This window comes from Cygnus olor, chromosome 2, assembly GCF_009769625.2.
Source record: "Cygnus olor isolate bCygOlo1 chromosome 2, bCygOlo1.pri.v2, whole genome shotgun sequence".
In the NCBI taxonomy this organism is placed as follows: domain Eukaryota; kingdom Metazoa; phylum Chordata; class Aves; order Anseriformes; family Anatidae; genus Cygnus; species Cygnus olor.
The window spans coordinates 59,957,850-59,983,570 of NC_049170.1; the positions used below are offsets into that span (position 1 = coordinate 59,957,850).

The 25,721-nt window shown below is 40.7% G+C and overlaps 1 protein-coding gene across 1 annotated transcript; it reads left to right on the top strand.

The window, feature by feature from the left end:
- The first annotated feature begins 13,245 nt into the window (after nt 1–13,245).
- Nucleotides 13,246–25,373, top strand: INHBA (inhibin subunit beta A). The gene is made up of 2 exons (XM_040548544.1): nt 13,246–13,955; nt 24,316–25,373. The coding sequence occupies exons 1-2, from the start codon at nt 13,568–13,570 to the stop codon at nt 25,200–25,202; spliced, it is 1,275 nt and encodes a 424-aa protein (XP_040404478.1). The 5' UTR covers nt 13,246–13,567; the 3' UTR covers nt 25,203–25,373.
- The last annotated feature ends 348 nt before the right edge of the window (nt 25,374–25,721 follow it).

Below are 25,721 nucleotides of genomic sequence, written 5' to 3' on the forward strand. Positions count from 1 at the left end.
TCTTCCTTGGTCTTAGGCGGTATACAGCAAGGCCAGCAAGACTATAAAGACATTGGTTTCTTAGCAAATCACTAGTTAAATATCCTTCAAAACAACAATGAAAACACTACCCTTGAAATTGGGCTTATCAGCCTTTTTTTTCTTTTTTTTTTTTTTTTTTTTTTTTTTTTATAGATAGGTGGACAGGCAGACAAATATTTTATGCTATCCAAAACAAAAGCAGAGTAGAAAATACCTAGTGGAATGTACCAGTGCTGAAATCAGCATATTATGATAGCCTATGTCTGAAGCATTTTAATATGTTTTACTATGGAAGTTGACGTTTTCACTATAATAAATATCACTAATGTTTTTCTATGGCAAATGACTTCATCCTATGAGGATCCCCTGGAATGTCCCTGCTTCCAGTTAAAGACATTCTCTTTCATCTCTAAATAGATTACACCTTCAGCAGGTGTTCAAAATAGGCAAAGACCTGTAGCCTAATAAAGAGGGAAAAAAAATAGGATGATTGGTCAGACATGGAAACTGCGAGGTGGTAATTATTTTCATATGACACGCGAGAGATGTTATAGCAGAGCTGACTAAAGCTGAACATGAGTTAGCCAGTCCTCCTGAACAGTGATGTCACCCAATTTCTGCTTTCTCCAGAGTTACGATGAATAAACAGAGAGGATTACTACAGTAACTTACTCTTAGTGGGCAAGGAGTGACATCAACAGCAGCTGAGCAAACTGACCAAACTTAGTTGTGTGTTGTTGATTTTTTTTTCACTAGCAATGACTAACAAGGGGCAAGCATCTGATGGTACAAAGGGCCCTTGAAACTGCAAGGATGCTTCTGGTGAAACTTTTGAATAGGAACCACAATTTTACTCTTCTTCATTTTACAGTTGAAAGGTGTTTCAGTTAGCCTACAGCAAGCTCTTACCTTTGCTCATGACTTGGACACACACATGCAAACTCAAAACCAGTCAAAAACTGCCCCACTGCCTTTTAAACATAAAGCTGCATGATCTCCATTTTCTGCCTCATCTGTTGACATAAAGCTTTTCTTCATTGCTGGTTCTGGAATATCTTTGTAATGCATGTATTTTGTGTATGGATTATGGATATGTGTATGGATTATTTGTGTATGGAGTATGGATTTTAATAGCAGTGACACAAAGAAAGAAGACACAGAATGTAGAATGCTGAGCCTATGGTTAATCTTGGGGAGAATGCTGTGTTTAATTACATTTTCTTTTTCCAAACTGATAGAGACTTATAGAAATCCTGCCTGCTATTTAACCTTTGCAAATTTGCCCTCCCTAAAATTATACCTGGCCACCCGGAAATATTTACCCATTGAACTGAAATGCTCTTGTGAAAGCACTGCCAGTGTAAATGGAATTCTTACCCTTGTAGAGTAATGGCACTTACATTGTGCAGCCCTGAATGTAACCATGAGGTGCACTGAGAGAAGGTCAGATACTTTGGACTCTATCAAGTTAACTTTTTCATGTGAGGTGGACAGCATTTGCACTGACAATAAAAAGGGCATGACAACAATTTCAACTCCTGTCCTGCAAGCACTAAGGAAACAGTTCCAAATGGGAGCTACAGAACTTTGACATTACATTGCTAAAAGTTCTGTGGGCTGATACTATTCAGATGTTCCTTGCTGAACATTAATTAAACAAAAGATAGAGTGTGCAAGCTAACCGTTTGCTTGTCCAAACACTAATAACACTGTGCTTCTCATTTTCACAAAGACATCTTGTGAGGGAAACAAAGGAATTTTCTAAACTGCATCAGTGAATAATGGTCCCAATGGTAATATCTGCAAGCTCAGCCAGAAGATGAGATGAGGAGTAATACAGATAATGAAATGTTCCATCACAGACCAGTTAACTGTATCCTAAACATTTTCTTTTGGAGGTTTTTAACAGCTTGGAGTGGTTTTACAGCTCCTAAGTAGGTAGCAACACATTTTAGCCAGCAAACAGAAAAGCTTGGGAACAATAGCAGGTTTCCATTTTCCATTTCCATCCTGACTATGGACTTTGGTAGCCCTGGACAAAAAGGCAAGCGCCGTGAGCAAACTCGTATCTTCCAAGTTAAAAAAGGAAGAAAACACATACCTACAATGGAGATTAATCAGTTGATTTCTGAAAAGATTTTTACCTGTCGTGTATTGTCTGAATACTAGGTATTTGTGCTGCTAGTGATCAGTCATTTTATCCCTTATACTTCACAGTCAGAACACATTTAAGGGACAGGTTTAGATTTTGTGCAGTTCTTACTGTATTTTACCTTATTCTTGAATCTCAGAATGTGTTTGGGAATGCTTCTCCCCACCCCCACCCCCCCACCCAAAGGTATCAGATTTTTACCAGATGCCTAAAATGTCTCATAACATCTGTAACTCCAGTAAAAATGTCTGTATCAGTACGCCTAAATAGCTCATTCTATGTGGAGATCTGGTAATGAAATACCAAACTATCACTTATACAAGCAAGTTATTTCATTTCTGTGAGCTGGAGTGCTCACAGGAAGCTACTAGGGTAGCTTTATATGAAAGAATCACCTCCTGACTTCCACCCTTCTTTCTGATTCAGATGTCATTCTGCAATTCCAGCCTCACCACCCGTTTCTGTTTCCAGACGGTGACATGCAGCAGGCTTCCCATAAACGTTGGGACATCCAGCCATACCTGGCCAATTCAGAACAGCTTCACAGCTAGACAGCAGAGGCAGTCTTTCCCAGTGATTCAGCTTTGAGACTATGAGAAAGCAGCCTAACATATACAAAAGATGTTTTCTTAACTTTTCATCTTAACCAGAGCTTGACGTATTGCTTCAGCATCACTGGCTGAGGAAATGTTTCCAATTGCCTGTGATCAGAGTTAACCAATAATCACTACAATAATACTGAGCTCTGATACTGATTTTCCTCATAAAAACCCTCAACAATTAGGTAGGGGAAGGAAGGATTGGGGTTTTGTAAGTGTCACTTTTTTTTTTTTTCTTCAGTTCAAACCCAACCTGTGTCAGTTGTGACTAATGTGGTTATTCAAAGAACTAACTTTTGTCTAGCGTAGATTTCCTTTGAAACTGATGTTGAGAGATAGGCTTTTCTGGTGGATGATTCAGGACAGAACAGTTAGGTCTTGCTCTGAATCACCTTCAGGAGCTTTCTTCTTCTCTCCATGGCATGGAGACAGGAATCTCACTGCCACATAAGGAGATGAGAAACTCCCTGTGGGGTCCTGCCGGTGGTCCATCTAACCCCCTTTTCTCACACCAACAGTGGCAACAGCAGATGTTGTTTGGAGAGAATATGTGAGCCTGGCCACTTTCTGCGGGCCTTTCCCTTCAAACTCCCCAGCATCCGCAATTGTTGTATTAAGGATGTTAAAGGATATGTCCCTGCCTATTCCCTCTGGTAGTTATTTATGGACCTTTTTTAGTCTGCTGATACTGTCTGCCCCCACAGCCTCCTGTGGCAACAAATCCCAGAAGTTCAGTCTCCATTGTGTAAGCACTGTATCTGTTTTAAATCTTCTCCTACTAGTTTCAACGAGTTCTCCCTGGTTCTAGTACTGCAGGATTTGGTGGATAACAGTTCTGCATTCACCTTATCTGCCATCTTCATGACTTTTCTAAACCCCAAGCATACCTTCCCTCAGCCTTCACCTCTCCAAATTGAAGAGTTTCTGTCTTTTAGTTTCTTTCGATTAGGCAGCTGCTCCACAACCATAGTCATTTTAGTGGCTCTTCTCTAACTCTACGATGTCCTTCTTGAGATGCGGAGACCAGAACGGCACACAACACCCACCTTGGATGTGCACCAAGGCTTTATATATTAGCAAAATGATGTCTTCTGTCTTGCTCTCAACACCCTTCCTGACAACGGCACACATTTTGTTAGCTGTTTGCACTGCCACTGATCATTAAGTTGATAATTTTGGAGAACCCTCTCTCCCTAGAGTGCGGATACTCCTCAGAAATACTTCCCTGAATGTCACTTCCAGATTGGCTATGTGCTTGATTTGTATGAAAGTATTCCCTTTTCTCAGATCAGCTCCCACTCAGAGCAAGACCACAGCAGCAGGCAGCTTTGCCGAGCGTCCCAAGCATTTGTTGGACTGAGAGGATGAACTACCCTCTGCAAACCCAAGAAAGCTCTCCCAAGCCTGTGGCTCTCCCTGCTGTACCTCTCCTGTGAGCAAGCAGATTACATTAATATTCAAAGCTGTCAATTTGGCTCTGATCAGAGCAGCTAAATTCAGTTTAAGGGGGAAAAAAAAGAATGAGAACTAATCCCCAAAAAAACCTGCTTCATGAGAAATATCTGAACACTTCTTTGTTGTTTTTATACTTCCTAGATGCTTGGTTACTGTCTCTGAACGGACAGCTTCAAAGGAGCAATTAAAAAATGTGTGCATGGACACACAGACAAGCCCTGTTTGCACACAAAAACTTTATTCTGGGCTACCTTATGTCACCCCTTTTAGCAGGAGTCATCATGAGGGCACGACACCAATAAGCAGACAATGAATAAAGAAAATAACTGTTTATAAGTTCATAGTTGGCATACGAAAGTTATTGAAGAGGAGCTGATATTCTAGGCAACTGGCCATCACTGCTGCATGTCAACTCTCTGTTCCCCCAACTGTTACAGGGTGATTTTAATGCTCATTCTAAAAGCACTTCTGTGAGACCTCTGAGCTTCGCGCTTCGCAGGTACAATTTTTGGCTCTTTGATAAACATGCTTGCACTGTGTTGTTCAAGCACATTGTAGTCGGTAGGCAAAAACGTCAGGCAAATAGGCATTGAAGTGTCCACATGCTCTACCTCCCACCTGCACTGAACTACAAGCATAATATTTCAACCACAAAACGTGAAGTCACATGAGAAAAGTTAGCAGAAGTGGATTACTGAACTAAATCCAGATTTGAGGACCCAATATCTATTCCAAACGTTTGACCTCAGTGCTACCAAGACAAATCTCAAGTGTTATAACCCCCTGATTTGGGGAAAAATCTGAGATAAATTCTCAGAACTTGGGCAGGTTTTTAATTTGAACCTGGAAACTCTGGATCATTTCTGGTGCTTGTTAAAAAGTGTGTGTGTGCATGTGTACTGTAAAGGGGGGATAACTTAATTACATAAGCAAATGATGATGTTATTTTACTCCCCTCACCTCCCCATACATGAAGCGCTCTCAGAAATATTCTGAGTTTCCCCCAAAATAATCACACACAGAGCCCCGTCTCATCCCTCACAGGTAATGTGTGCCTCTGTTGGTCATGAGTCTCAAAGTGATTTTAAATAACCAAAATTAAAACTGGTGCTGGTGATAAGAACACAGCATGGTGTTGCTCACTGCATATTGTATGCCTTCGCTGAACATCATGTCTAGTGAGGGAGCTTCCGAATTTCATGGTTAACGGCAAAAATACTGGATCGAGATTCTCAGCAAAGACACAGGTATTTGTGGGTACTTACTCCTGTTAGAGCCCCAGCAGGCCCTCCCATCTGACACAAGGCTTGAAATTGCCTCTCCTAGAAGATCACTGGTGCCTCAGAAAGCATAACTGGTGGATACTTCCAAAAGCACCAAGGAAAGGCAGAACACACTGGGAGAACTGACAACCTGATGAGCTCAGCTGAGCCTGTGCGCTCACACGCACCCTGCCTCCACTTATGGCTTTTCATTCAGATCCCAAATCAAACAACAGCAATGACTCGTTTGGTATTTCTGATCTACGGATCTCAGAACTCCCTGTCAGTTGGATTATTTCAGTTTTAAAGGTGGAGAAATGAGGGACTTGTCCTCTTACACAGAAATCAAGGGCAGAACCAAAGAATCCAGACTTGCTAAGTTCCCATCTAATACTCTACTCAGAGAAGAGCTGTAAGCAGTCAGGCTTCCCCTTACCATTTTCACCACAGGATGTATTTACTCTTTCACAATGATTTGTTTCACAGGGGATTCACAATGGACAAAGCAGCAGCAATGCAAAAGATCAACATATTCTCTTTAAGCCACTTGTTGGTGTCCTCAGTGTTTCACTTATGCCAGTTTTCTGCTGGTCACTGTCACAGAGGGAATATCTGTTGACGTGGGACACTGCAGCTTTTCCCAATGATCTGTGTACGATGACTACCTTGACTGACTACCTGCCGGCATAACTTCTTGTTGAGTTCAGCTCAAAGAAAATGGCCAGCTTATGAGCTTCATTCAATTCCCTCCCACATGTCAGCAGATTTAGAAGTATTCAAAACAGAACAAAATGTATCCCCATCATAGAGGGAGTTAAAGCAAGATGAAATTGGACCTTTCATACAACACAAGAACTGGGACCTATTTTTTTGAGGACAAGCCAAATAATACATATTCATACATGGAAGTTAAAAAAAAGAAATACTTTAGATCAGATTTTCTGCTGACGTAACCCAGTCACTGAAATCAGAGGAGCTATTCCAGTGTACATTAACGAAGCACATTAACATCCAGCTCTCCTCTTGCAAACAGAGTTATAAGTCTTTCTAAAATCCACAGGCAATATTACTTTGGGAAGCACATCAGCTGAAGAACTTTTGTCTAAGACTTGATTTTTAGTTTCCTCTTTCCATCTACCAAGGGTTAATATTAATCTTCAGCATCAAAGCCCAGTTCAACTGACTTCTGGTCCCACAGACAATGTTAACTTCAGTGGCATTGGCTCTAAAAGCTAAAAGTTAGCAAGAGTCTGTACATACAATGTTGTATATGCTGTGATTAAGTGTAGTAAAAGAAACACAGAACAGAGAATTTAACATTTGTAAGAGAAATACAGCCATTACCCATTATTCTGCAGCTGGCCCAAATGTATTCTTGATAAAACTCCACTGACCTAAGTCCAATTGCATTAGGAATGATTTTGATGTATTATCTGTGCAAGTTTTAAAACAGTGTACAACTTACTTTCATGCAATCTATTTTTCAATAATAGCTTCAACTCACCTATAAATGTTAAATGCTGCTCCAACTTCAGCCATAAATTTTTCACCCAACTTGGAACCAAACAGGATCCGTCATCTGTGACTCTCTCCCTGTGGGGTTTAAATCATCGGTGTGACTCTAATCACAGCTTCTGGAAATATCTTTGAAGACAGTATCACTCAAGACATTTTTCACATTACAAAGCTGTTTCTCAAAAAAAAAAAAAAGACAATTATTCCAGTAATATGCAGAAAATCAGCTTATCAAGTCAACCAGGCAGGATACTACATACAGGTTGTATGAACAGCTTCACTTAGATGTAGTTTAACTCCATAGTCTCTATAGGTTCAGAAAAATTCTCTTTGTAAATAGATTTTACCCCACATGCAATGCTTTAAACAAACACCGATCACAGAACATGCGCATATATATATTTTGTGTCATAACATCTCACACTAATATCATCATCAGTGTCACCTGGTTTATGTATTCATATCTCCTGATTTTTATTTTTAAGTGTGAATGGCATCGCCTATGCTAAAATAACATGGATGTAAAAAGTATCCCTTTTAAAGAAACAACTCGCTGTTCAGTGGTTTGGAAAGCAAAAAGATCAATAACTAGCGCAGCAGAGAACACAGGTATAGTTCAGAAAGAAAGCAAACATACTTGCTTTTGTTAGCCAGACTGATTTTATATGAGAACTTCTTAAAACAGAACATTTATACTTATCCTGCCCCCCCCTGAGAAAAGTGTCATCCATTAGTATAAAAAAAGGCAAGAAGTTGAAAGCTATTCTTTACCCCACCCTCCAGACTGAGTTCCTATCCTCAGATGAACTTTATTTTTTGACCAGCTCACTAATGATGATTGAAAACACTGGCCCCTCTAAACAGCACATAAGTATTAGTGTTCACAGGAACAAGAAGACTGGCCTTAATTGGTCCTTTTATATAAAATTGGAAGCATAAAACTTCTAAATATAAGTTTCTGGCACATCTTTTGTTGCTATTACAGTAAAATAGGTACAAAAGAGTGAGATTCTTTGTGATTTGCAATGAAATCTGTGCCAGAATGTTTTCAAGTGACTGCTCTTCAAGATTTTGTAAGATAAAATCCACAGTTAGGAAAAAAGAGGCAGGTTGCTGATATACTAACCGTTCTCTCTCAGTCCCACTCCTTTAGTTATTTCTGATCCAGCAGGGAAATGAAATATGTCTGTAAGCCATCTAGATAGGCTCAGCATCACTCTGATGTTTTATGTGGTATCAATTCACGGCATTGGAATTGGTGTTAGAAATTCCAACTTCACTAAATGAACAATGATTATCTGGATTCTGAAGCTGCCAGAAAAAAAAATCAGAAAAAAAAAAAAAAGAAAAAAAAAGAAAAAAAAATACAACTACAGTTTTTCCCAAAAGACCTTTCTGCCCTTTCTGGAAGGAAGGGGTAAAAATAGAGGCAGCTCATTAATATGTCTTGGCAGTGCTTAATGGCAGCTGGTCTGAAGAGTTAGATCAGTGGGCCTTTCCAGCAGTACTCCCGGACCACTGCCAGCAGGTGTTGCTGTGTTCAACAAAATGAGAAGAAGTGGAGGGGTGGGGAGAAAAATATTTATAAAGAGAGAAATAGGTGTGAAAAAAAATTAGTCACTGAGTAAAGCTTTCATTAGGCCTTTGGTAAAGCTGTACACGAATTCCCCGAGGCAATAAGGAGCATGCTCTGAAATGAATAATGCTTTTCACTTCTCCTAATCTCCTTTCAGAAGTTATCCTGTGCTATAAATCATGTGCACGTTTGCTGTGCTTTGCTCGGTAGCATTCTATTTTTTGTCCCGGACCACACGCTTTCTCCCCGGGAGCCCCCAACTGGCAGCAGTCTGGGGAGAAACCCCCGCAGGTGCTGGAACTGCAGCAGGGTGAGATGCTTGGTGGGACCAGCACCAGCACCAACTGCTGCTGCTGCAAGTGGACCCCGTGCCATCCTGCGTCCCAGCAGAAGGTAACTCTGGTACTGGCAGGGCAATTTTTCCACTCTCTGTAAAACCAGTGCAGTACAAGACCTCTTGCCGAGCGCTTGTTGGCTGCCAAATCACAACATTCACTGCGCTACCAGTATGTAACTAATTTCAAAGGGGCTTAGGATGCCAGCTAAAACCAAATTCAGTTTGGTCCTGAGAAAAGCACAATTCTGTGCTGGAAAAGTCCTCTGCCGCAACTTGGTTTTAGGATCCCCATTAAAGATATTGCTCTATAAAGAAGTAGGTATGTGCATGCACGCTCACTATTTGTTTCTTCAAGCGTGCCTCTCTCGCTGTCCTTGAAGGGAAAAAATAAAAATAAAATGTTCTTTGTAACAACTGGAACCACCAATGTCAGGCTGCAGGAAAGCTACTGAAACCTGTTTCGAGAGGCTTCAATCTACAGCATGTTAAAGCCTGAAAACTTATTCTATGCATATTAAACCTGGGAAACAAAACAACCTATCTGGTCATATGTTTCCCATTAACTCCTGATTTTTTGCTCATTCTACCAAAGCTGTTGTGTGAATACTGCACATACTTCAGTCTGAATCAGTGCTGCTCTAAGGACTCCCTGGTATCACTGTAAGTTGAAAATTTTAAATCTTTCTTGCCTGATCCAGCCATATTCCAAGACAGATTAAATTTACATTACCAACAGGACATAAAAATACAATTATAAGTACGATTCAGGCCAAAAAAAAAAAAAAATCTGAAGGATGGGGATTTTCTGGTAATCAGTGGGTGTTTTGAATGAGTAAAGACTGCATGATCATGCCATTTGTCATAAATGGTACCACATAAAGCCAGCTATTATGTGTGTTTAAGAAAGGAGATTGATTTTGGCTTTACTTTTGACCTTATATATATATATTAATTACGTACTGCCTAATAGGCATAGTTATTTTTGAGTTTCACTACTATAAACTGAAATGAAAATTTAAGTTGATTTTATTTCACAGGAGTTAATGTCATACCTGAAAAACAACAACAAAAACAACAAAAAACCCTGTCATTCATTGTAACTTATTTTTATGTGTCTAAATAGTTTTTAATAGTGATGCAATCTGCATGTCAAGGAACTCTGAGACTTGGACATGAGCAATATAGTTCAGTTTTGGAGAGCTTTAAAACTATCCCTCAGTTAACAGAAAGATACATTTATACAAAGATTGAGCTAAAAATTATATCCTCTGCAAAAGGATTCTTAATCAAATGCAGTTTCCTGAATTTGAAAATAATCCAAATTTGTAGATAGATTATCTGATATATCCTCAGCATGATAGAAGACTAAAACAATTTGCTAACTAGTAATTAAGTATCTGGCAAATACTGTATTTGAACTAAATCAGTGATATCTACATCTAATAATATCTATATCTAGCTATGCAATAAAACAAGTTGGAGTGTGTCTTCCTGACTCATAATGTTTGCTTTCAGTCTCATTTTAGGTTCTATTCTTTAAATGGATACAGAGATCACCACTACAAGTTGAATCCACGATATTTTGTCATGCTAGACAATTAGGAGTTTCCATTAGATAATTACCAGAAGTATGTCTCATACAGGAAAAACAGTCAATTGCTGATGTAACAGGATTAACCAATCCAGCACACTGATCCGGCCCACTTATTTTTGACAGACGCTATATGTGAGTGTACACATGAGAAGTACAGTATAAAGCTTCGCATTATAAGTACCACAAAGAGGAACTTCAGCAGTTCTTAATGCACAATACAGCAGCCTCCTTCTGAGAGTGAGGACTAGAGAGGTAAAACTTTAAACCAGCTTTTTTCTTTTAAAACTAAAACTTTTAATTCATGTGCATGCTGTTGCGTATTGTTACGGATATATTGAATGAATGTATATACAGAGCTTTGCAGCTCAGGTAATTTTATGGAAAGAATCTGAACCATCATTTCTATATTTATCCAAACACTATGTATTTTTAGACATGAACATATATATATATGCGTATGTATTTAAGTACTGTTGAACTATCTATCTGTGGTACTAGCAGACTCGCTTTTAGAAAACAATGCTTTTTGGAAAGTTATGCTTTAATGTTAAATCTGTCATCACCATGGCATGCAAGTATAATATGCTATACCTATATGTAATAGATTGTCTGTGATAAGTGTACCTGTTATATATGGCACGCAATGTACACCTCACAACAAGAACCCAAACATACTTATCTGTCTTTTAAACTGAAATATGCCTATCCCTTACTTTTCATCAGACACTGTTGGGATAGGTGCTATATTAGAACTATAAATAACCCTTTTAATTATGTCATCTGTTAGTACATCTAATCATGAATGCATATTTTCATCTGAAATTATTTTTTCATCCAATTAAACTTTTAGTTCTATTTCAAGCTGACTTTCAGACTTCATATAATTACAACAGACTTTGGGCTGTTCATGAGATCCAAGAAATTTAGATGTATTATAGCGAGGTTTGTGTTACAAAGATGTGTTTATAAGAATGGCTGCAGGGTTTATAATGCTGACAGACCCGTAAGTGTAACAGTATATAACAGTATAGCAACTGAGGTCAGTAAAACACAGATGAGGGTGTACTGTGGATGCCTTATAACAGTGAAAGACTTATAAAAGACCTTAATTGAAAAGGACTTGCAATATATAACATTTGTAAAACTTTGGTTGATTGTTCAGTTACTTCTGTATGTTTCATTTAACTATAATCCTGTGCCTGTCTCTCAGCCCATGTGCCTGTAATCATCTCATGGAAACTAGAGACCTTACAATGCTTATATTTATAAATTACTCCTTCCCACTAAAATACAATGGTTGACGGTAATATAGTGAAAGTGGAATTTTTGCTGGGTAGGAGGTAACCACACCTGAGAAGAAGGCAGAAGTGCGTGAGAGAGAGAGAGTATGAAAGGAAGGAAAAGAAAGAGGGCTATTACTAAAAAAGGCAGAAGCTCTAAGAAAATCAGCAAAAGTTAAAGTCTGGTGCAGAAAAAACTCAAAAGTTAAACTCCATCAGCTTTTAGTATTCTCATTCTCAGTTACCAAGTCCAAACACGAGGGAGTTTGCTAGCTTCACCCTTGCTAGGTAAGGAACAGAACAGAGATGCTGCAGAACATAAAGGCGATACGAAGTCATGACAGTAACATAGCAAATGCCTTTCCCCTGCTGGGCAAAACCCTCGTCAGTATAAACTGCCAAGGGTCTACCAACAGTGGCTGAAACTCTGGGTCCTAGCAGTGTTTTCAACTGTGTTTTATTCATGATGTCTTATTCTAATATTATGATTGTGTCGTTTAAATGAATGAAACAAAAAGTGACTTCTAATAACAATGGGCCAAATGTAGAAGATCTTACTCAGCCTTCACTCAGACAGAATTATTATTGGCTTTGATGAGGGATTTGCCTGAGTCAGGAGCAAGTATGATTTGGCCAGATGACATGTAACACTTTCCATCTTCAAAGCATTTTTCAGACGTTACTTGATTAACCCCAAACCTAAATATATCTGCCTGAGAACTTCTAGGCACAGACTAGCATAGAAGCAGGGATATTTCTGGTGCCAGGGCAGTACCTTAGCATGTCACAGATATGTGCCGTACCAACTCTGGCTTAGGCTCTCAGTGCCTGACCGCGTACTGCAGCTGGAGAGTGTATCATGTATTATATAGCCCTCCAAACAACAGTGTTATTTTGCTCCCGTCAGATCTCTTGCCAGTGTTGATAACCTCCAGCATTTACAAGTGAGTAGAAAAGCTCTTTTCTCTTCTACTCAAGGCAGAATAACATTCTGCCCAGCATACTCTCAGCCCCTGCCCTTAGCGCCCTCTTGTTTGCAAGCTATTTAAGATCTCCTGCTATCCCTAACAATACCAGACAGGACAAGAGCAAGGTGCTCATTAATAAAAGGTTTCACTCTTTTCATTCATTCATGTTTCCTCTGTTTAGTTAAGCCAGTGATACTGTTGAAGGAATAAAACAAACAAACAAAAAAAAAGAAAGAAAAAAAAAGGGTGGGGGTGGGGGGAGGATGACAGCCAGGAGGGAGCCAGGAGGGTCAAACTGTAAAAAAAGAGAGTAAATTTACAAGAATTAAAAGAGATTTTAGAAAGGGGGGAGGGCAGAAAACCCGAGTAGTGATATTTGAAGAGAGGTGTGTGTTAGGGGAGCAATGAGCATAAGGAAGCCAGCCTGCCTGTTCCTCCCCCTTCCTAATCATAGCCTTTACTCACAGACAAAACTCCCTCCCTCTCCCATTCACTCACTCACTTTAGGCCAATCCGTCCTCTCCCTCTCTCTCCCTCTCTCTGTGTCTCTCTCCTACTCTGAGACAGAGTCAGAACTCTTCTCCCTGACAGCCACAAACATCTACAGCACTTATTGCATTCAGAGAGGGAACCTGCAAACAAAACTTCACAGAAAACTTTTGGTTCTTGTTCCAGAGAATTTGCTGAAGAGAAGGAAAAACAAACAAACAAACAAACAAACCAAACCAGCCCCAAAAAAACTGTGCGTGAAGGGGGAGGAAAAGCAGGGCCTTTTAAAAAGGGAATCACAACAACTTTTGCTGCCAGGATGCCTTTGCTTTGGAAGAGAGGATTTTTGTTGGTGCTTTGCTGGATTATAGTGAGGAGTTCCCCAACCCCAGGATCCGAGGGGCACAGTTCAGTCACTGACTGTCCATCATGTGCCCTTGCCACGCTCTCAAAGGATGTGCCCAGCTCACAGCCTGAGATGGTGGAAGCAGTAAAGAAGCACATACTGAACATGTTGCACTTGAGGGACAGACCTAATATCACCCAGCCGGTGCCCAAAGCAGCACTTTTAAATGCCATCAAGAAACTCCACGTGGGAAAGGTGGGAGAGGATGGCTATGTGGAAATAGAGGATGATGTTGGAAGAAGAGCCGAAATGAATGAAGTTGTGGAGCAAACCTCAGAAATCATCACTTTTGCGGAATCAGGTGAGTGCTTAAAAAACAAAACAGTAAAATAGCCTGCTTGCCAGAACTGCAATTAACTTCTTTTCTTCTCCTCAGCAGTACTGTTTTCTCCAAGGTTGTGGGATGAGACCTGGGGGAAGGGAGAAGGAGGAACGGGATGGGGGGGTTGTCTCTGAAGGAATTTGATTTCTCTGACTTAGTCTTGGCTACAGATTACACTTGCTAAGCACAGGCAGCCACACAGGGAGGAAGCTCTTTAACCAATCTCGAGCAGAAAGTCAGGCTGCAAAGGGGTCCTCCAAACTGCTTGTGAAGCCAGAGTACTTGCACTAAAGTAGTGGATCGCAGGGCTGATGGTGAAAGAAAAAGGGCTGAAGCCTTTTGGGGACTTTCTAAAGACAGAAAGTGAGCTGCAAACTACTTGAGAAACTGCCCTTTCTTGTAAAAATTATAGTGGAAGTTATAAAATCAGAGGAAGCAGCTTTAACTTTTAGAAGCGAGAGGGCATTTTTGTTTTCTGATTTAATGCAGCATCTTCGGCAGTAAAGAGTTGCAGGGACTGTCAGATGACTTCAATAGAACTGGACAAGTTGCTGTAGCTGATCCAATTTGTAATGCAGGCTTCTGCATACTGGAAAAAAGGTTCCGTTCCTAAACCTCTCCTGCCAAAAAAATGCAACCTTGACAGGGTGCATTTTGAACTCTTTTACAGCACTGTTTTCCCTAACTGTTATGTAGTAAGAGCTAAGACTATTGATATTTACTAACTAATAGCTTCAGGCTCACATCAACTGCCTACAGGAAACCACTCTAAAGTTGTACTTTACTGTCTTGTTCCTACATGAATAGGACCAGAACTCATTTTAATTCAATGTATATGTATGTGCATATATATCTGTTTATATGTGTGAATGTTTATGCATGCAACAATGTCAATATCTTGCAATAACTCTATCATCTAACTAACAGCAACTTTTTATGATGCTGTCTAGCCAAAGCATTTTTCCTGTTGCCAAGACGGTTTTAAAAGAATGTCATTGTTTTGTTTGGTACAGCATATGGTAGGCAAAGTATGCAAAGGAACACCAAGCATTTTTGTTTAAAAGTTTGCTGCAGCAGTATAAACAATTAAGACAACACTCAGAGTTTCCAGTCCTGAAAACCTGTTGACTCAGATGTTCTGTTTGCAGGGAAGCCATGCACAAGAAGTGTGCATGCTTTTAAGAGCAGACATTCCTGCTGGCTGTCCGATTTCCAACTGTACAAGGAGCCCTTGCCTTTGGCGTCCTTGTCAATACACACATTATCAGTCCCTTCAGTATGCAAGCGCGGGCTCTTCAGTTTTTTTCATCCCCCCCCCACTTCTGAAAGCAGGCAGATGTCAATGCCACTGGTCCCTAGAAGCAGGAGTGGCTCAACCTTAGTTCAGAAATGAGTTTTTAAATGCAATGAAATCCCTAGGCGATCTACGAGTCAGATTCCCCACCTGGTATTCAGCAGCTCGCTCTGAGCACAGTGAAACACATATGGCATGAGCAGTGGTTTCTCTTCATTGTGTGAGTCCCAATCATTTGTAAACACATTATTGTCTCTCCTGAGCTCTGACACAAAGGAATTTGGAATTTGATATATGCCTACTCAGTACGACACCCTCCAACGGCAACTCCTGAAGCCATTGGCTCTTGGGCTCACGTGAGCAATGAAAATCGTGCCATGGCCCACACGCTGGCCAATAGTCCAGCCACCGATCCCCTGCTACAAAATACCCAACGCTAGCACGTCGCTTACTTTGACTTACATAGCGTTGTCCTACCACTGCTAGCCAAATTAATTGAAGAAGACATGCTATGGAGCTGCATGGCCGCATGCCCAGGGCACAAGTTGTGTACCCATGCTTTTTCTTCCCTGCTTTCTCCTCCACCTAAGCCCATCCTGGAAGCTGAGGCAGGAGGGCTGCTCCAGTCCTGCATCCCATATCTGCCAGGCTTTTATTTGGGAGGAGCTCTCAGCAACCTAGAAACCGAGTTCCAGGGTTTGGGCTTATAATGGAAATGTTGGCTCCAGTCTGTGGACTTCAAACTGCTGATACATATATTTTTCACCTGGAGCCGCTTGTAGCTGTTGTCTTGCTAACACTGGTGGATCCACCATGCTTTACAGGTGCCAGTGCTGCAACGCATGAGTGAACTTCACCTGGGCTCTCTTCCACTCCCACACCAGCAGTATTGTGTGTCAAATATTAAAGCAGTATTATTTTTCCTGTTGAAGAAATTGAGGCAAAAAGAAGGCAAATGACATGCTGGGTAGGAATTAAAAGGAAAAAAAAAAAAAAAAAAGACAGGAACAGAATATAGCCACATGGACAGTCCCCAGTGTTTGGTCTGTAGTATCTGGGAGGAGTATGGATAAGTTTAAAGCACCAAGCAGGAGAATGAACATGTTACTCTCACAGTCAGGTTAATATTCTTTCTGCTTTTAATGTGAAACTCACTCTGTCTCAAAAGAGGGGAATAGGAAATCAATGAAAATGAATGGAAACATCTCACGTTGTATCAAATAAATGTCTATGGAAAGAGAAATAATACTTCAGGCTTTTTGCTCCTTTGCGTATGACTTGACATAAACCAGCCATTCCCTTTACCTTTCAGAAGCCACATTTACTACTTGCCTTCATAAAAAAAATAGTATTTCCATCCTTCATCAGCCGTATCCTCAGACATACAATGAAACGGAGTGAATGAACAAACAGTGCCCTGTGCACGTGGCTCTGGCTTGAGACTGCTCTTTTATAAGAGACCATAATTCAAGCAAGCATAGGCTACAGACAATTAGAGGGGAAACTAAATGCAGGGAACTTGTTTGAAGCACAGGTGTAGTTACGTCCAGGAAATCAGCAAAATAGTTGGCAGGTAGTTTTCACAGCTAACAAATCCAGGCAAATCTTTGCAAAACTAATGACCATGAGTATTGGGCAAAAGTTTACAAATGCACCCTACTGTCCTTTGGCACTCTTACAAGTAAAACACGAAAATGATTTTCTACTTGCATATCAAACTAAGATTACTAACCTCGATTAGTTCTGCTAGGAGGGTAGCTGTGCCAGAGCTCTGTGGGTTATTTCAAGGACTTAAAAATTGTCTTTTGAGGAGAGGGGTCATATACATTCACGACGAGCAAATCCAACAGGTTCTATAACTGAGATAGCGAGTGCTCATAAAATATGTTTGGCTACTAACTTGTTCATTATTTTAAGTAGATAGCTTATTAGGCAGACCTGGGATTTTTCCAAGTGAATTTGATCCTGGCAACTAAACTACCAATGAAATGGGTTGCTAACGTCAGCACCCGAGAAGGCAATGGGAATTTCTGGGTAGAAATACTAAAATCCAAAGGCTTATCGTTAGGAGAACTGTTGGGGGGAAAAAACAAACAGACAAAAACAAAACAAAACAAAACAAAAAACAATACACACGCACACAAAACCACAACAAGTGTCACAGCTATTTACACTGCTTTTACCTTTCTGTCTCCCTTCCTACTGAATTCAAGGTGAACTGGCTTAATCAGGTGATACAAACTTTTTTTATAAGCAGATATGTGTATATACACACTCACACCTTTTCTTAGCATGACACCTACTCTTATATAGCCAGTCTGGCAGCTCAGGAGGAGGAAAAGAATGGGCCACTTATGACTCTAAATAATTTCATCAATTTTCTTTTGAAAGGAGATGTGTTTAATGGTATGGATATCTGTGCTGAATAAAGAATGGCCACGAGAGGGCACACTCCAAAGGCTTTTTACTCCATGCAAGGCAACCTTCCTGCAAGCTTCTATTTTACCTAATTGAATCCTGAATCCCAGAGATCTTTATGCTTATCTGTAGCTTCTCTGAGTGGAGCTCTTGTTTCTCTCTTCTCGGTTATTTAAAAGACAGAGATTCACTGGAGTGGAAGACTGCAAGTAAAAAAAAATGCAGTGGAAGGAAATAGGCAAAGGGGAAAAAGATAAAACTGATAAACTGATGGATGCTGGAAGTTCTGGATGTCTGGAGAGATCAGAAATGATCATTACTATTTTTTACAAGATACTGAGAAATTTGACCATGAATCATCATCTGAGCTGATTTTCTCACATCTTTTTTTCTAATGCAGTCTCCTTGGCTTTCAGAAAACAAGCCTCATTCCCCCCAGTTTTGGCGTTGCCTTTTTTTTTTTTTTCATTTTTTTTTTCTTGGCTTTGGCATACTTTATCGAAGATTTGAAGTTTAGCAAATGAAAGCAAGTTACTTCCAGAAGAAGAAAGCCATTCTGAATTAATCTGTTTCATTGTAACAAAATGTGAGAATTGAAGGAGGTTGGTTGCTTTGAGAACAATTTGAGAAAGCACAGACGAATCTGAGAAGGTGGGAACCAGTTTATAAAAAGATACCTGAGAGACAGAGAGAGGGACAGAAAGTACTGTATGTGTCCCTCTTTGGGTAGTCATGCATACAGTTTGGTATGCAAATCTAGCTGGAAATATATGGATATGCATTTGTTTGTATGCACGTATAAGTGGATGTATGTCCAGAGACATGGGTATGCAAGAGGAGGCACGCTCATATACCCATGCAGCTGTACCTGCAGCACTGTAATGTCGACAGATTCCTGCTTGTAAGTATGTGCCTTCATGTGCCCTCCTGTGTGCGGGATATACCTACACTGCTCATGTGTACATTCCTGCACAGATTCATGCTGGGCAGTCCTTCTACCTACTTACATCTATATGAGTGTGAAAAAGCAATCTCATGTCACACAACTGAGTGTTGCAAGATGTAATTTTGGACTGAACCTTGTCTTCTGAAAGTAATTGGAAGTTTTGCTATTCATTTCAGTATACTTGCTATTTGGGCCTTACTGCACAGAAATCAAGTATTGTAATTAAAACAGTGACAGCTTCTGATCCACTTAATTTTAGAACTTAAAGTATTACAAGTATGTGCAAAAACTTATCTCTTTTGTGAAAGACAAAGACTTGATATTATTTGTATCTTGAAATATGCTATTGGTACAAGTGACCCTAAGCTTTCCTTGAGATATTTTAGATGTAAATGCAAAACTCAAGTAACAACAACAACAAAACCACAACCAAACAAACACCTTTTTTGTTTCTAAATATTTAAGGCCATGTGGGGGAAGGGCTTTCAATTTGGAAGGAACTCTAGGTTGTGGATGTAAAGTGCTTCTCTCCTGACAAAATAGCAGGGGACAGTCAAGGTTCACCAGAACTGAATTATTTCACATTCTGAATGACCTTGTCAATGCCCCTTTGGGTTAATTTTTCAAGAAAAGGTATTTAAATAAGGTTGTTGCTGACTTTTTATTTTATTTTTCTCCCCTATGAATGCTTGGGGAATAGTGGGGGAATAGTTGTTTCTTTTTTTTTTTTTTCTCTCTCACAACAAAAATCCCATTTTGCTGGCAGCAAAGGGGATGTGAACATAGAGATAAGGTGTTTGCTATTTGTGTCATAATTCCTCCTCCCTTTTCAAGAGGCAACCGTCACCCAGTCAGGGAGCAGAAACAAAACTGTGCAACCCAGATGACCAGTCACATACGTGGGGTGGTGAATAGTTAGAATAAATCGTTTGTCAGTGATCCATAAGCTGAAATGCATTCACAGAAACGGCCACTGCCTAATCGCAGTAATAACACATTTGTAATAATCAGTCTGCCCAGGGGATAATTGCCAGACGATAACAGTGCTAAATTCACTGAATAAATTCTGCACTGTGAACAATTCATCTAACTCTAGTGGTCACTCATTAGTAAACATTTAGAGCAATTATCTCTCAATAACCATGCTCTTCTCTTTGCTCTCTTTAGAGGAACCTTTCTAGTAACCTATTTTTTTTTCTGTCTCCTGGGGAACGGAAATGAGAAGTGAAGAGAAGGATGCTTTTGAATGTAATTACAGATTGGCACGCAGCACAAATTCCCCCAAATCTAAACATAGGCAGTAGTAAAGTTAGCAACTAAAAAAGGAAAAAAAAAGCTTGCTTTGTATGGAAAAACAGTTCACTTACAGTATAACGTAAAAATGGTTCAAAATTAAGCAGCGGTGAAGAATGGAAATTTAAAGTAACAGCACCTTCTTACTCAGTGAGCATTTCTGAATGGAAATTTTAAATATTGCATATTAAGAGAAATTAAGAATAAGTCACATGATAAGTCAGGAAGCATAATCCCTTTCATTCTGAAAAAAAATCAGTCAATCATTTAACAGCATATGGTTGGGGGGAGGGGGGAACGTCATTTTAAGTATGTTAGCATTTTATTCAAAAAAAAAAAATCCTCTTAACTGTATAGCTTAAGCCCTCTCTGGTATGTGCACATAGCTTGAACTAACAGGGCCTGATCTTGAAGCAGGCTGCAAATTGCAAATCAATGAGCTTTGGCTGCGCAGCTGCAGCCAGGAGGGACCCTGAGCCTCAGAGCCTGGGCCCTGCCAGCCCTCCATGCTGTCCTGCACTGGGCAGTGGGCAGAGTCCCTTGCGTGAGCCCTTCTGGAGGCAGGGAGCAGGGCACCTGTGTGGGCAGGTTCACGTTTCTGTCCTAAAAGGGTGTGCGAGCACCACTGAAGAGAAAAACAGATACGAGCAAACTCTCATGCTGCGTATACAGATGCTACGCTTTCTTTCCATTCAGTAACTCCCTCCATTAAACCTTTTACCATATATGCACTACTTTGTAGGGCTTGTATTTTTAACCATTTTTCATGGCGTTTGCCATGTCCCCAGTGCTGCTAGAGGGTTCCCTCGGCGTCCCAGCCCTCTTCCTGGAAGGTACTTCTGCCCAGCAGCAAAGCAGAGAGGTGGCCTCTCCAAGGCTGTTGAAAGGGGAGATGAGGAAAAGCAATCAAAGGGGGATAAAGTAATCCCTCGTCTCTTTTTTCAGCTGCTTTCTGCCACGGTAACAATCCAGCCTGTTGCTGTTGCCGCTTATATGAGCACTGAAGTGATGAAGGCATTGCCACTGTTGTGCTGTGGGTCTTTCCACAGGAGTCAGGCAGGAGGAGCAGGATGATTAGAAATGAAAAAAGACCCTTGCAAATCAGTTGTGGCAGATAAGAAGTCAGGACAAAGGGATAAACAGAGTGTAATTATGGAAGTGATACTACCCCCAACTTGCAGGAAGGTCTCCTCTTAATTTTAGTTAGATGAACAGCATGTATTTCTGAGAGCTTGAACAAGGTCATTAACTCAGACCAGAAAGGAAAGACTGTTAAATCCCTAAGCAAAACATGGAAAAAATGAAATACAGCAGAATTTTGTCTTGGAACACCTGAAGAATGTATTTTATCGTAGCACAGAACTTTTTGGAAATATAAAGATCCTGTTATAAAGTGAATGTATAATCATCATAAGCCCGATCCAGAGATCTCAGTTCAGTTCTAGCCCAGGCCAAACCCCAATTTCAAAATGAGCTGGTCTGACCATAATTGACCTTGCAAAGATTGGAGCATTCATACTCTTTGTGCTGTGTGATCACAACACACTAATTGTGAATGTGGAGAGAATTCAGAAAAGCTCATTTTTTTCCTAATATAATTTTTTTCCTAATATAAAAGCATGCTTTTTATCCCCAGCCTTCCACCGTTCCCAGTTTCCGTCTAAATAGGATCTGAGAATGGGAATGATTTTTAAAATTGTTTTAAAAACTCACTTTTCTCCAGTGAAAAAAAGCAACGCAGATGTACTCCTGTACTTTCACTTTCTCATATCTTTAGTAATGAGGAAAAAATCAACTTCCACACATAGAGGAGCATATGAAAAAACAATTATCAGAGTTCTTGAGATCTTGTTTCTTTCATGTAATATCTGTCAAAAAGAGTGGTTGCATGGGTACACTTCCAGGCCAGTGCATAAAGTAATATGAATATTTACTGTTGGAGATATGTCACTTCGTAACTATTTCAGTTCCCACTGGAATGGAAATAACAGAATGTGAAATACCATGCATTAGCACTTAACAGCTTTAAGTTATTTTGTAACACAGAGCTGCCCAGCTTTTCTGGTCTGAAGGGCCACACAGCTTCTTCCCCAGTCAGGCCAGGGCTGCACACCCCAGCTGCTCTCTTCAGAGCACACAATGGGGCCAGTTTTCCATGTCCATGTCCAGCACTGCTGATCTGCTTGTGCACAGGATCCCTCCTAGCACCAGAACTGCTGTCTGTGTCCAGCCTAGTACCTCAGGAACATGGTATAAGTTTGTGAGACAGGGTCAGGGGGTTGAAGGTGCAGGCTCTATCAGAGGTCCCCACAGGCCTTAGAAGTAACCATTCTCATAGAGCACAGTCTTTATAACATCCCTACATAGTATGCAGCCAGCCTCTTGGACCAGGTTTCCTTCGGACTGGAGGAATGTCACTGTATACCTCCTCACGCTCTGAAACCCAGGCCAGTAAGGGATTAATGCCTATCAGCTACCCTCTGTTCCAATATAGCTGGCAGCTTAGCCAGGGTTTCACTTCCAGAATGGAAAAACTGGCGTTAGCCTTCAGTCATTATTGAATGACTCTCACTTAAAAAATACTAGAAAAACAGTAACTCTGCCATTCCCCACAGTACTGGTCAGCTTGCTCTGTCTTTTCTATAATCCACTTCCTTTCCTAAGGTACAGTCCCACGGGTTCACATGGCTCTCTTAGAAATTAATGGAGCTCGCTTTGGAGACAGGCATCAGCAAAGTCTGTGAGAAGCAGTTAACACAAACCATGTGTTTTCCTATCTCAGTGACAGTTAAAGTCTACAATTTCACACTCTCACTTAGAGGGAAAACAAAAACAAAACACTGCGCCCTTTGGCCACACTAACTCAGACATGTCTATCTCTTTGACCTGGGAATGCCACCAGGGAAAGCTGAATGTGTCAGTGCCAGGACTCCACAGAGGGGAAAAGCAACAGGTAGCTCAAAGGGCAATACAGCCTGTGTACAGATTTTAGAAACCAGGAGCGGCAAGATAGTCAGGGAGGTCATATTAAGTGGAGTTCAGAGGCAACGGGAAGAAGGAGGAGAGCCTCGCTTCCACAAGGGCAGTTTTTCCTGTATGCTTCCTACCACTTCAGTTTTCTTCACCGCTCGTCCTTTTCAGGACGACAAGCAGAACCATTGGACAGAGACATGCTTCCCTGACAAGCAGAACCATTGCACAGAGAAACAGGTCAACAGCTGTGGGTACTTCAAGAATAATATCAGTGACAAACTGGTAATTATGAATATTGTGTCTGTCAACTAAGGTCAGATATCTGTGCATTTCAGATCTGTGACCCCTGGCCTCCATCCTGAGAAAGAACAAAAGATCCAAGTGGGGACTTTTCTTTTGTCGAGAAAATAGAAAAGGATCTCTCTTAAAAAATAATACCCCTTCCCCACAGCAAATTCATTCTCTCTTAACTTTTTCATGCTCCAGTGATCAAATCATTAAACAGCCCTCATTATTCATTCCAACTTCTGCCAGGGATATGAGCTCTGTATCAGAGAAACACCCCCTCACCATCATAATCATCATCATGACATCTCAGCAAGTTGATACAATTATGCCAGAGAACCATCCTCATAATTATACAGTTCTTTAGCTCATTTTTTCAGTGTATTCACCATTACTATAATCACAGCGAGTACAGTGTGTTAAATTAAGAACAGGATTTACAGCTAACATCTCACAGGATGAAGAGTCTGCCTGCTGCAATTCTGCAATTCTTTACAATAAAGCTCTGCAACCCTCTGAAAGCTGAGGCTTATGTGTTAATATTTTTTTGTTTTTGAGACAATTGACATTTACAACTCATTTTAAGATGCATATGAAGAATGGTGTTTTACAGAGGGAGAAAGGACAGACCTCATTCCCACCTCATTTCCAAAGAACTCACTCCCCAACTTTAGCTATTAGGCTCAGATTTGAATGTGTATGATACACAGTCATGGACTGTCGTCACAAACTCATTTTTGCCTTTCAGTTAATAGTGATCACAAAGGCAGCTCTAGGAAGTGAACTCTTAGCAGCTACTGATGCTTATTTGCCATGCGTTGCATAAATGCATAAATGAACATAAAGATATCATTGCTATAACAAAAAGCTTAAAATACATTACTGGAAGTGTTAAAATATGGTACTGGAAAGCAACAGACAAACAAGTAGTTTTCTAAAGAATTTTCACAAAAGCATCTGAGAAGGGGATTAGGTGAAGAGAAGTTAGAACAGAAGAATCGTAAAAATGTAAAGAGCCAAATAGGAAACCTAGGGAACTCCATGTCTGCGATGACAATAAGGTCTCTCTAACAGAACGCAAACTGACATACTAACTAGCTCTTCCTGTCTATTTTCATTTACCAAATCAGGCACACCCAAGAAAACGTTGCACTTTGAGATTTCCAAGGAAGGCAGTGAGTTATCAGTGGTGGAACATGCTGAAGTGTGGCTCTTCCTGAAGGTCTCCAAGGCCAACCGGAGCAGGACAAAAGTCACCATCCGCCTGTTTCAACAGCAGCGGCAGCCAAAAGGCAACTATGAAGGAGCAGAAGATATGGAGGATGGAGGGCTGAAAGGTGAAAGGAGTGAGACTCTGATTTCAGAAAAGGCAGTGGACACCCGAAAGAGCACTTGGCACATCTTTCCTGTCTCCAGCAGTGTCCAGAGACTCCTGGACCAAGGCAAGAACTCCTTGGACGTGCGGATTGCCTGTGACCTGTGCCAAGAGACTGGGGCAAGCCTGGTGCTACTGGGCAAGAAGAAGAAAAAGGAAGATGATGGGGAGGGGAAAGAAAAGGATGCTGGAGAAGTCCCAGGAGAAGAGGAGAAGGAGCAATCGCACCGGCCCTTCCTGATGATGCTTGCCCGGCACTCGGAGGACCGTCAGCACAGGCGGCGGAGACGGGGCCTGGAGTGTGATGGCAAAGTCAACATCTGCTGCAAGAAGCAGTTCTTTGTCAGCTTCAAGGACATAGGATGGAGTGACTGGATCATTGCACCTACAGGTTATCATGCCAACTACTGCGAAGGAGAGTGCCCCAGCCATATAGCAGGCACATCTGGTTCGTCATTATCTTTCCACTCCACTGTCATCAACCATTACCGCATGCGGGGCCATAGCCCCTTTGCCAACCTCAAGTCATGTTGTGTGCCCACCAAGCTGCGGCCCATGTCCATGCTCTACTATGACGATGGCCAGAACATCATCAAGAAAGATATACAGAATATGATTGTGGAGGAGTGTGGCTGTTCATAGACACATATGTGCACAAGACTCTTCTCTTTAAGTTGAGAAGAGAACGTTTTAAAAGCCCAAGAAGAGGAAAGACCTGACATGGTATAAAATCCTTTTTGAATGAAACAATCATCTGAAATAAAAACAAGAACAAGCAAATTAAAAACAAAAACAAACAAACAAACAAAAAAACAAAAACACAACAACACACAAAAAAAGAGGGGAAAGTGAAAAAAAAAAAAAGAAAAAGACATACTGAGGATCAGAAAAGACTACAGCTATAAAGAGGAGGAAAGCTTCACGAACCCAGGCTTGAATGAGATACGTTTGAATGACGGTATGGGTTGGGGATTTCCCCTTCCTTTCAGTATGCTCCTTATCTTATTAGATAGTATGTTAAGCATTAGCTATTACTAGGGGAGTTATGTTCCCTCCCCTAGTTACCCATCAGTTCAAGCCATGGTAGCAGCTCATCTAACCTGCAGCAGTTTGGACTAAGTCCAAAATGTCATTGAAATTCCTTGAAAAGCCATGTGTATG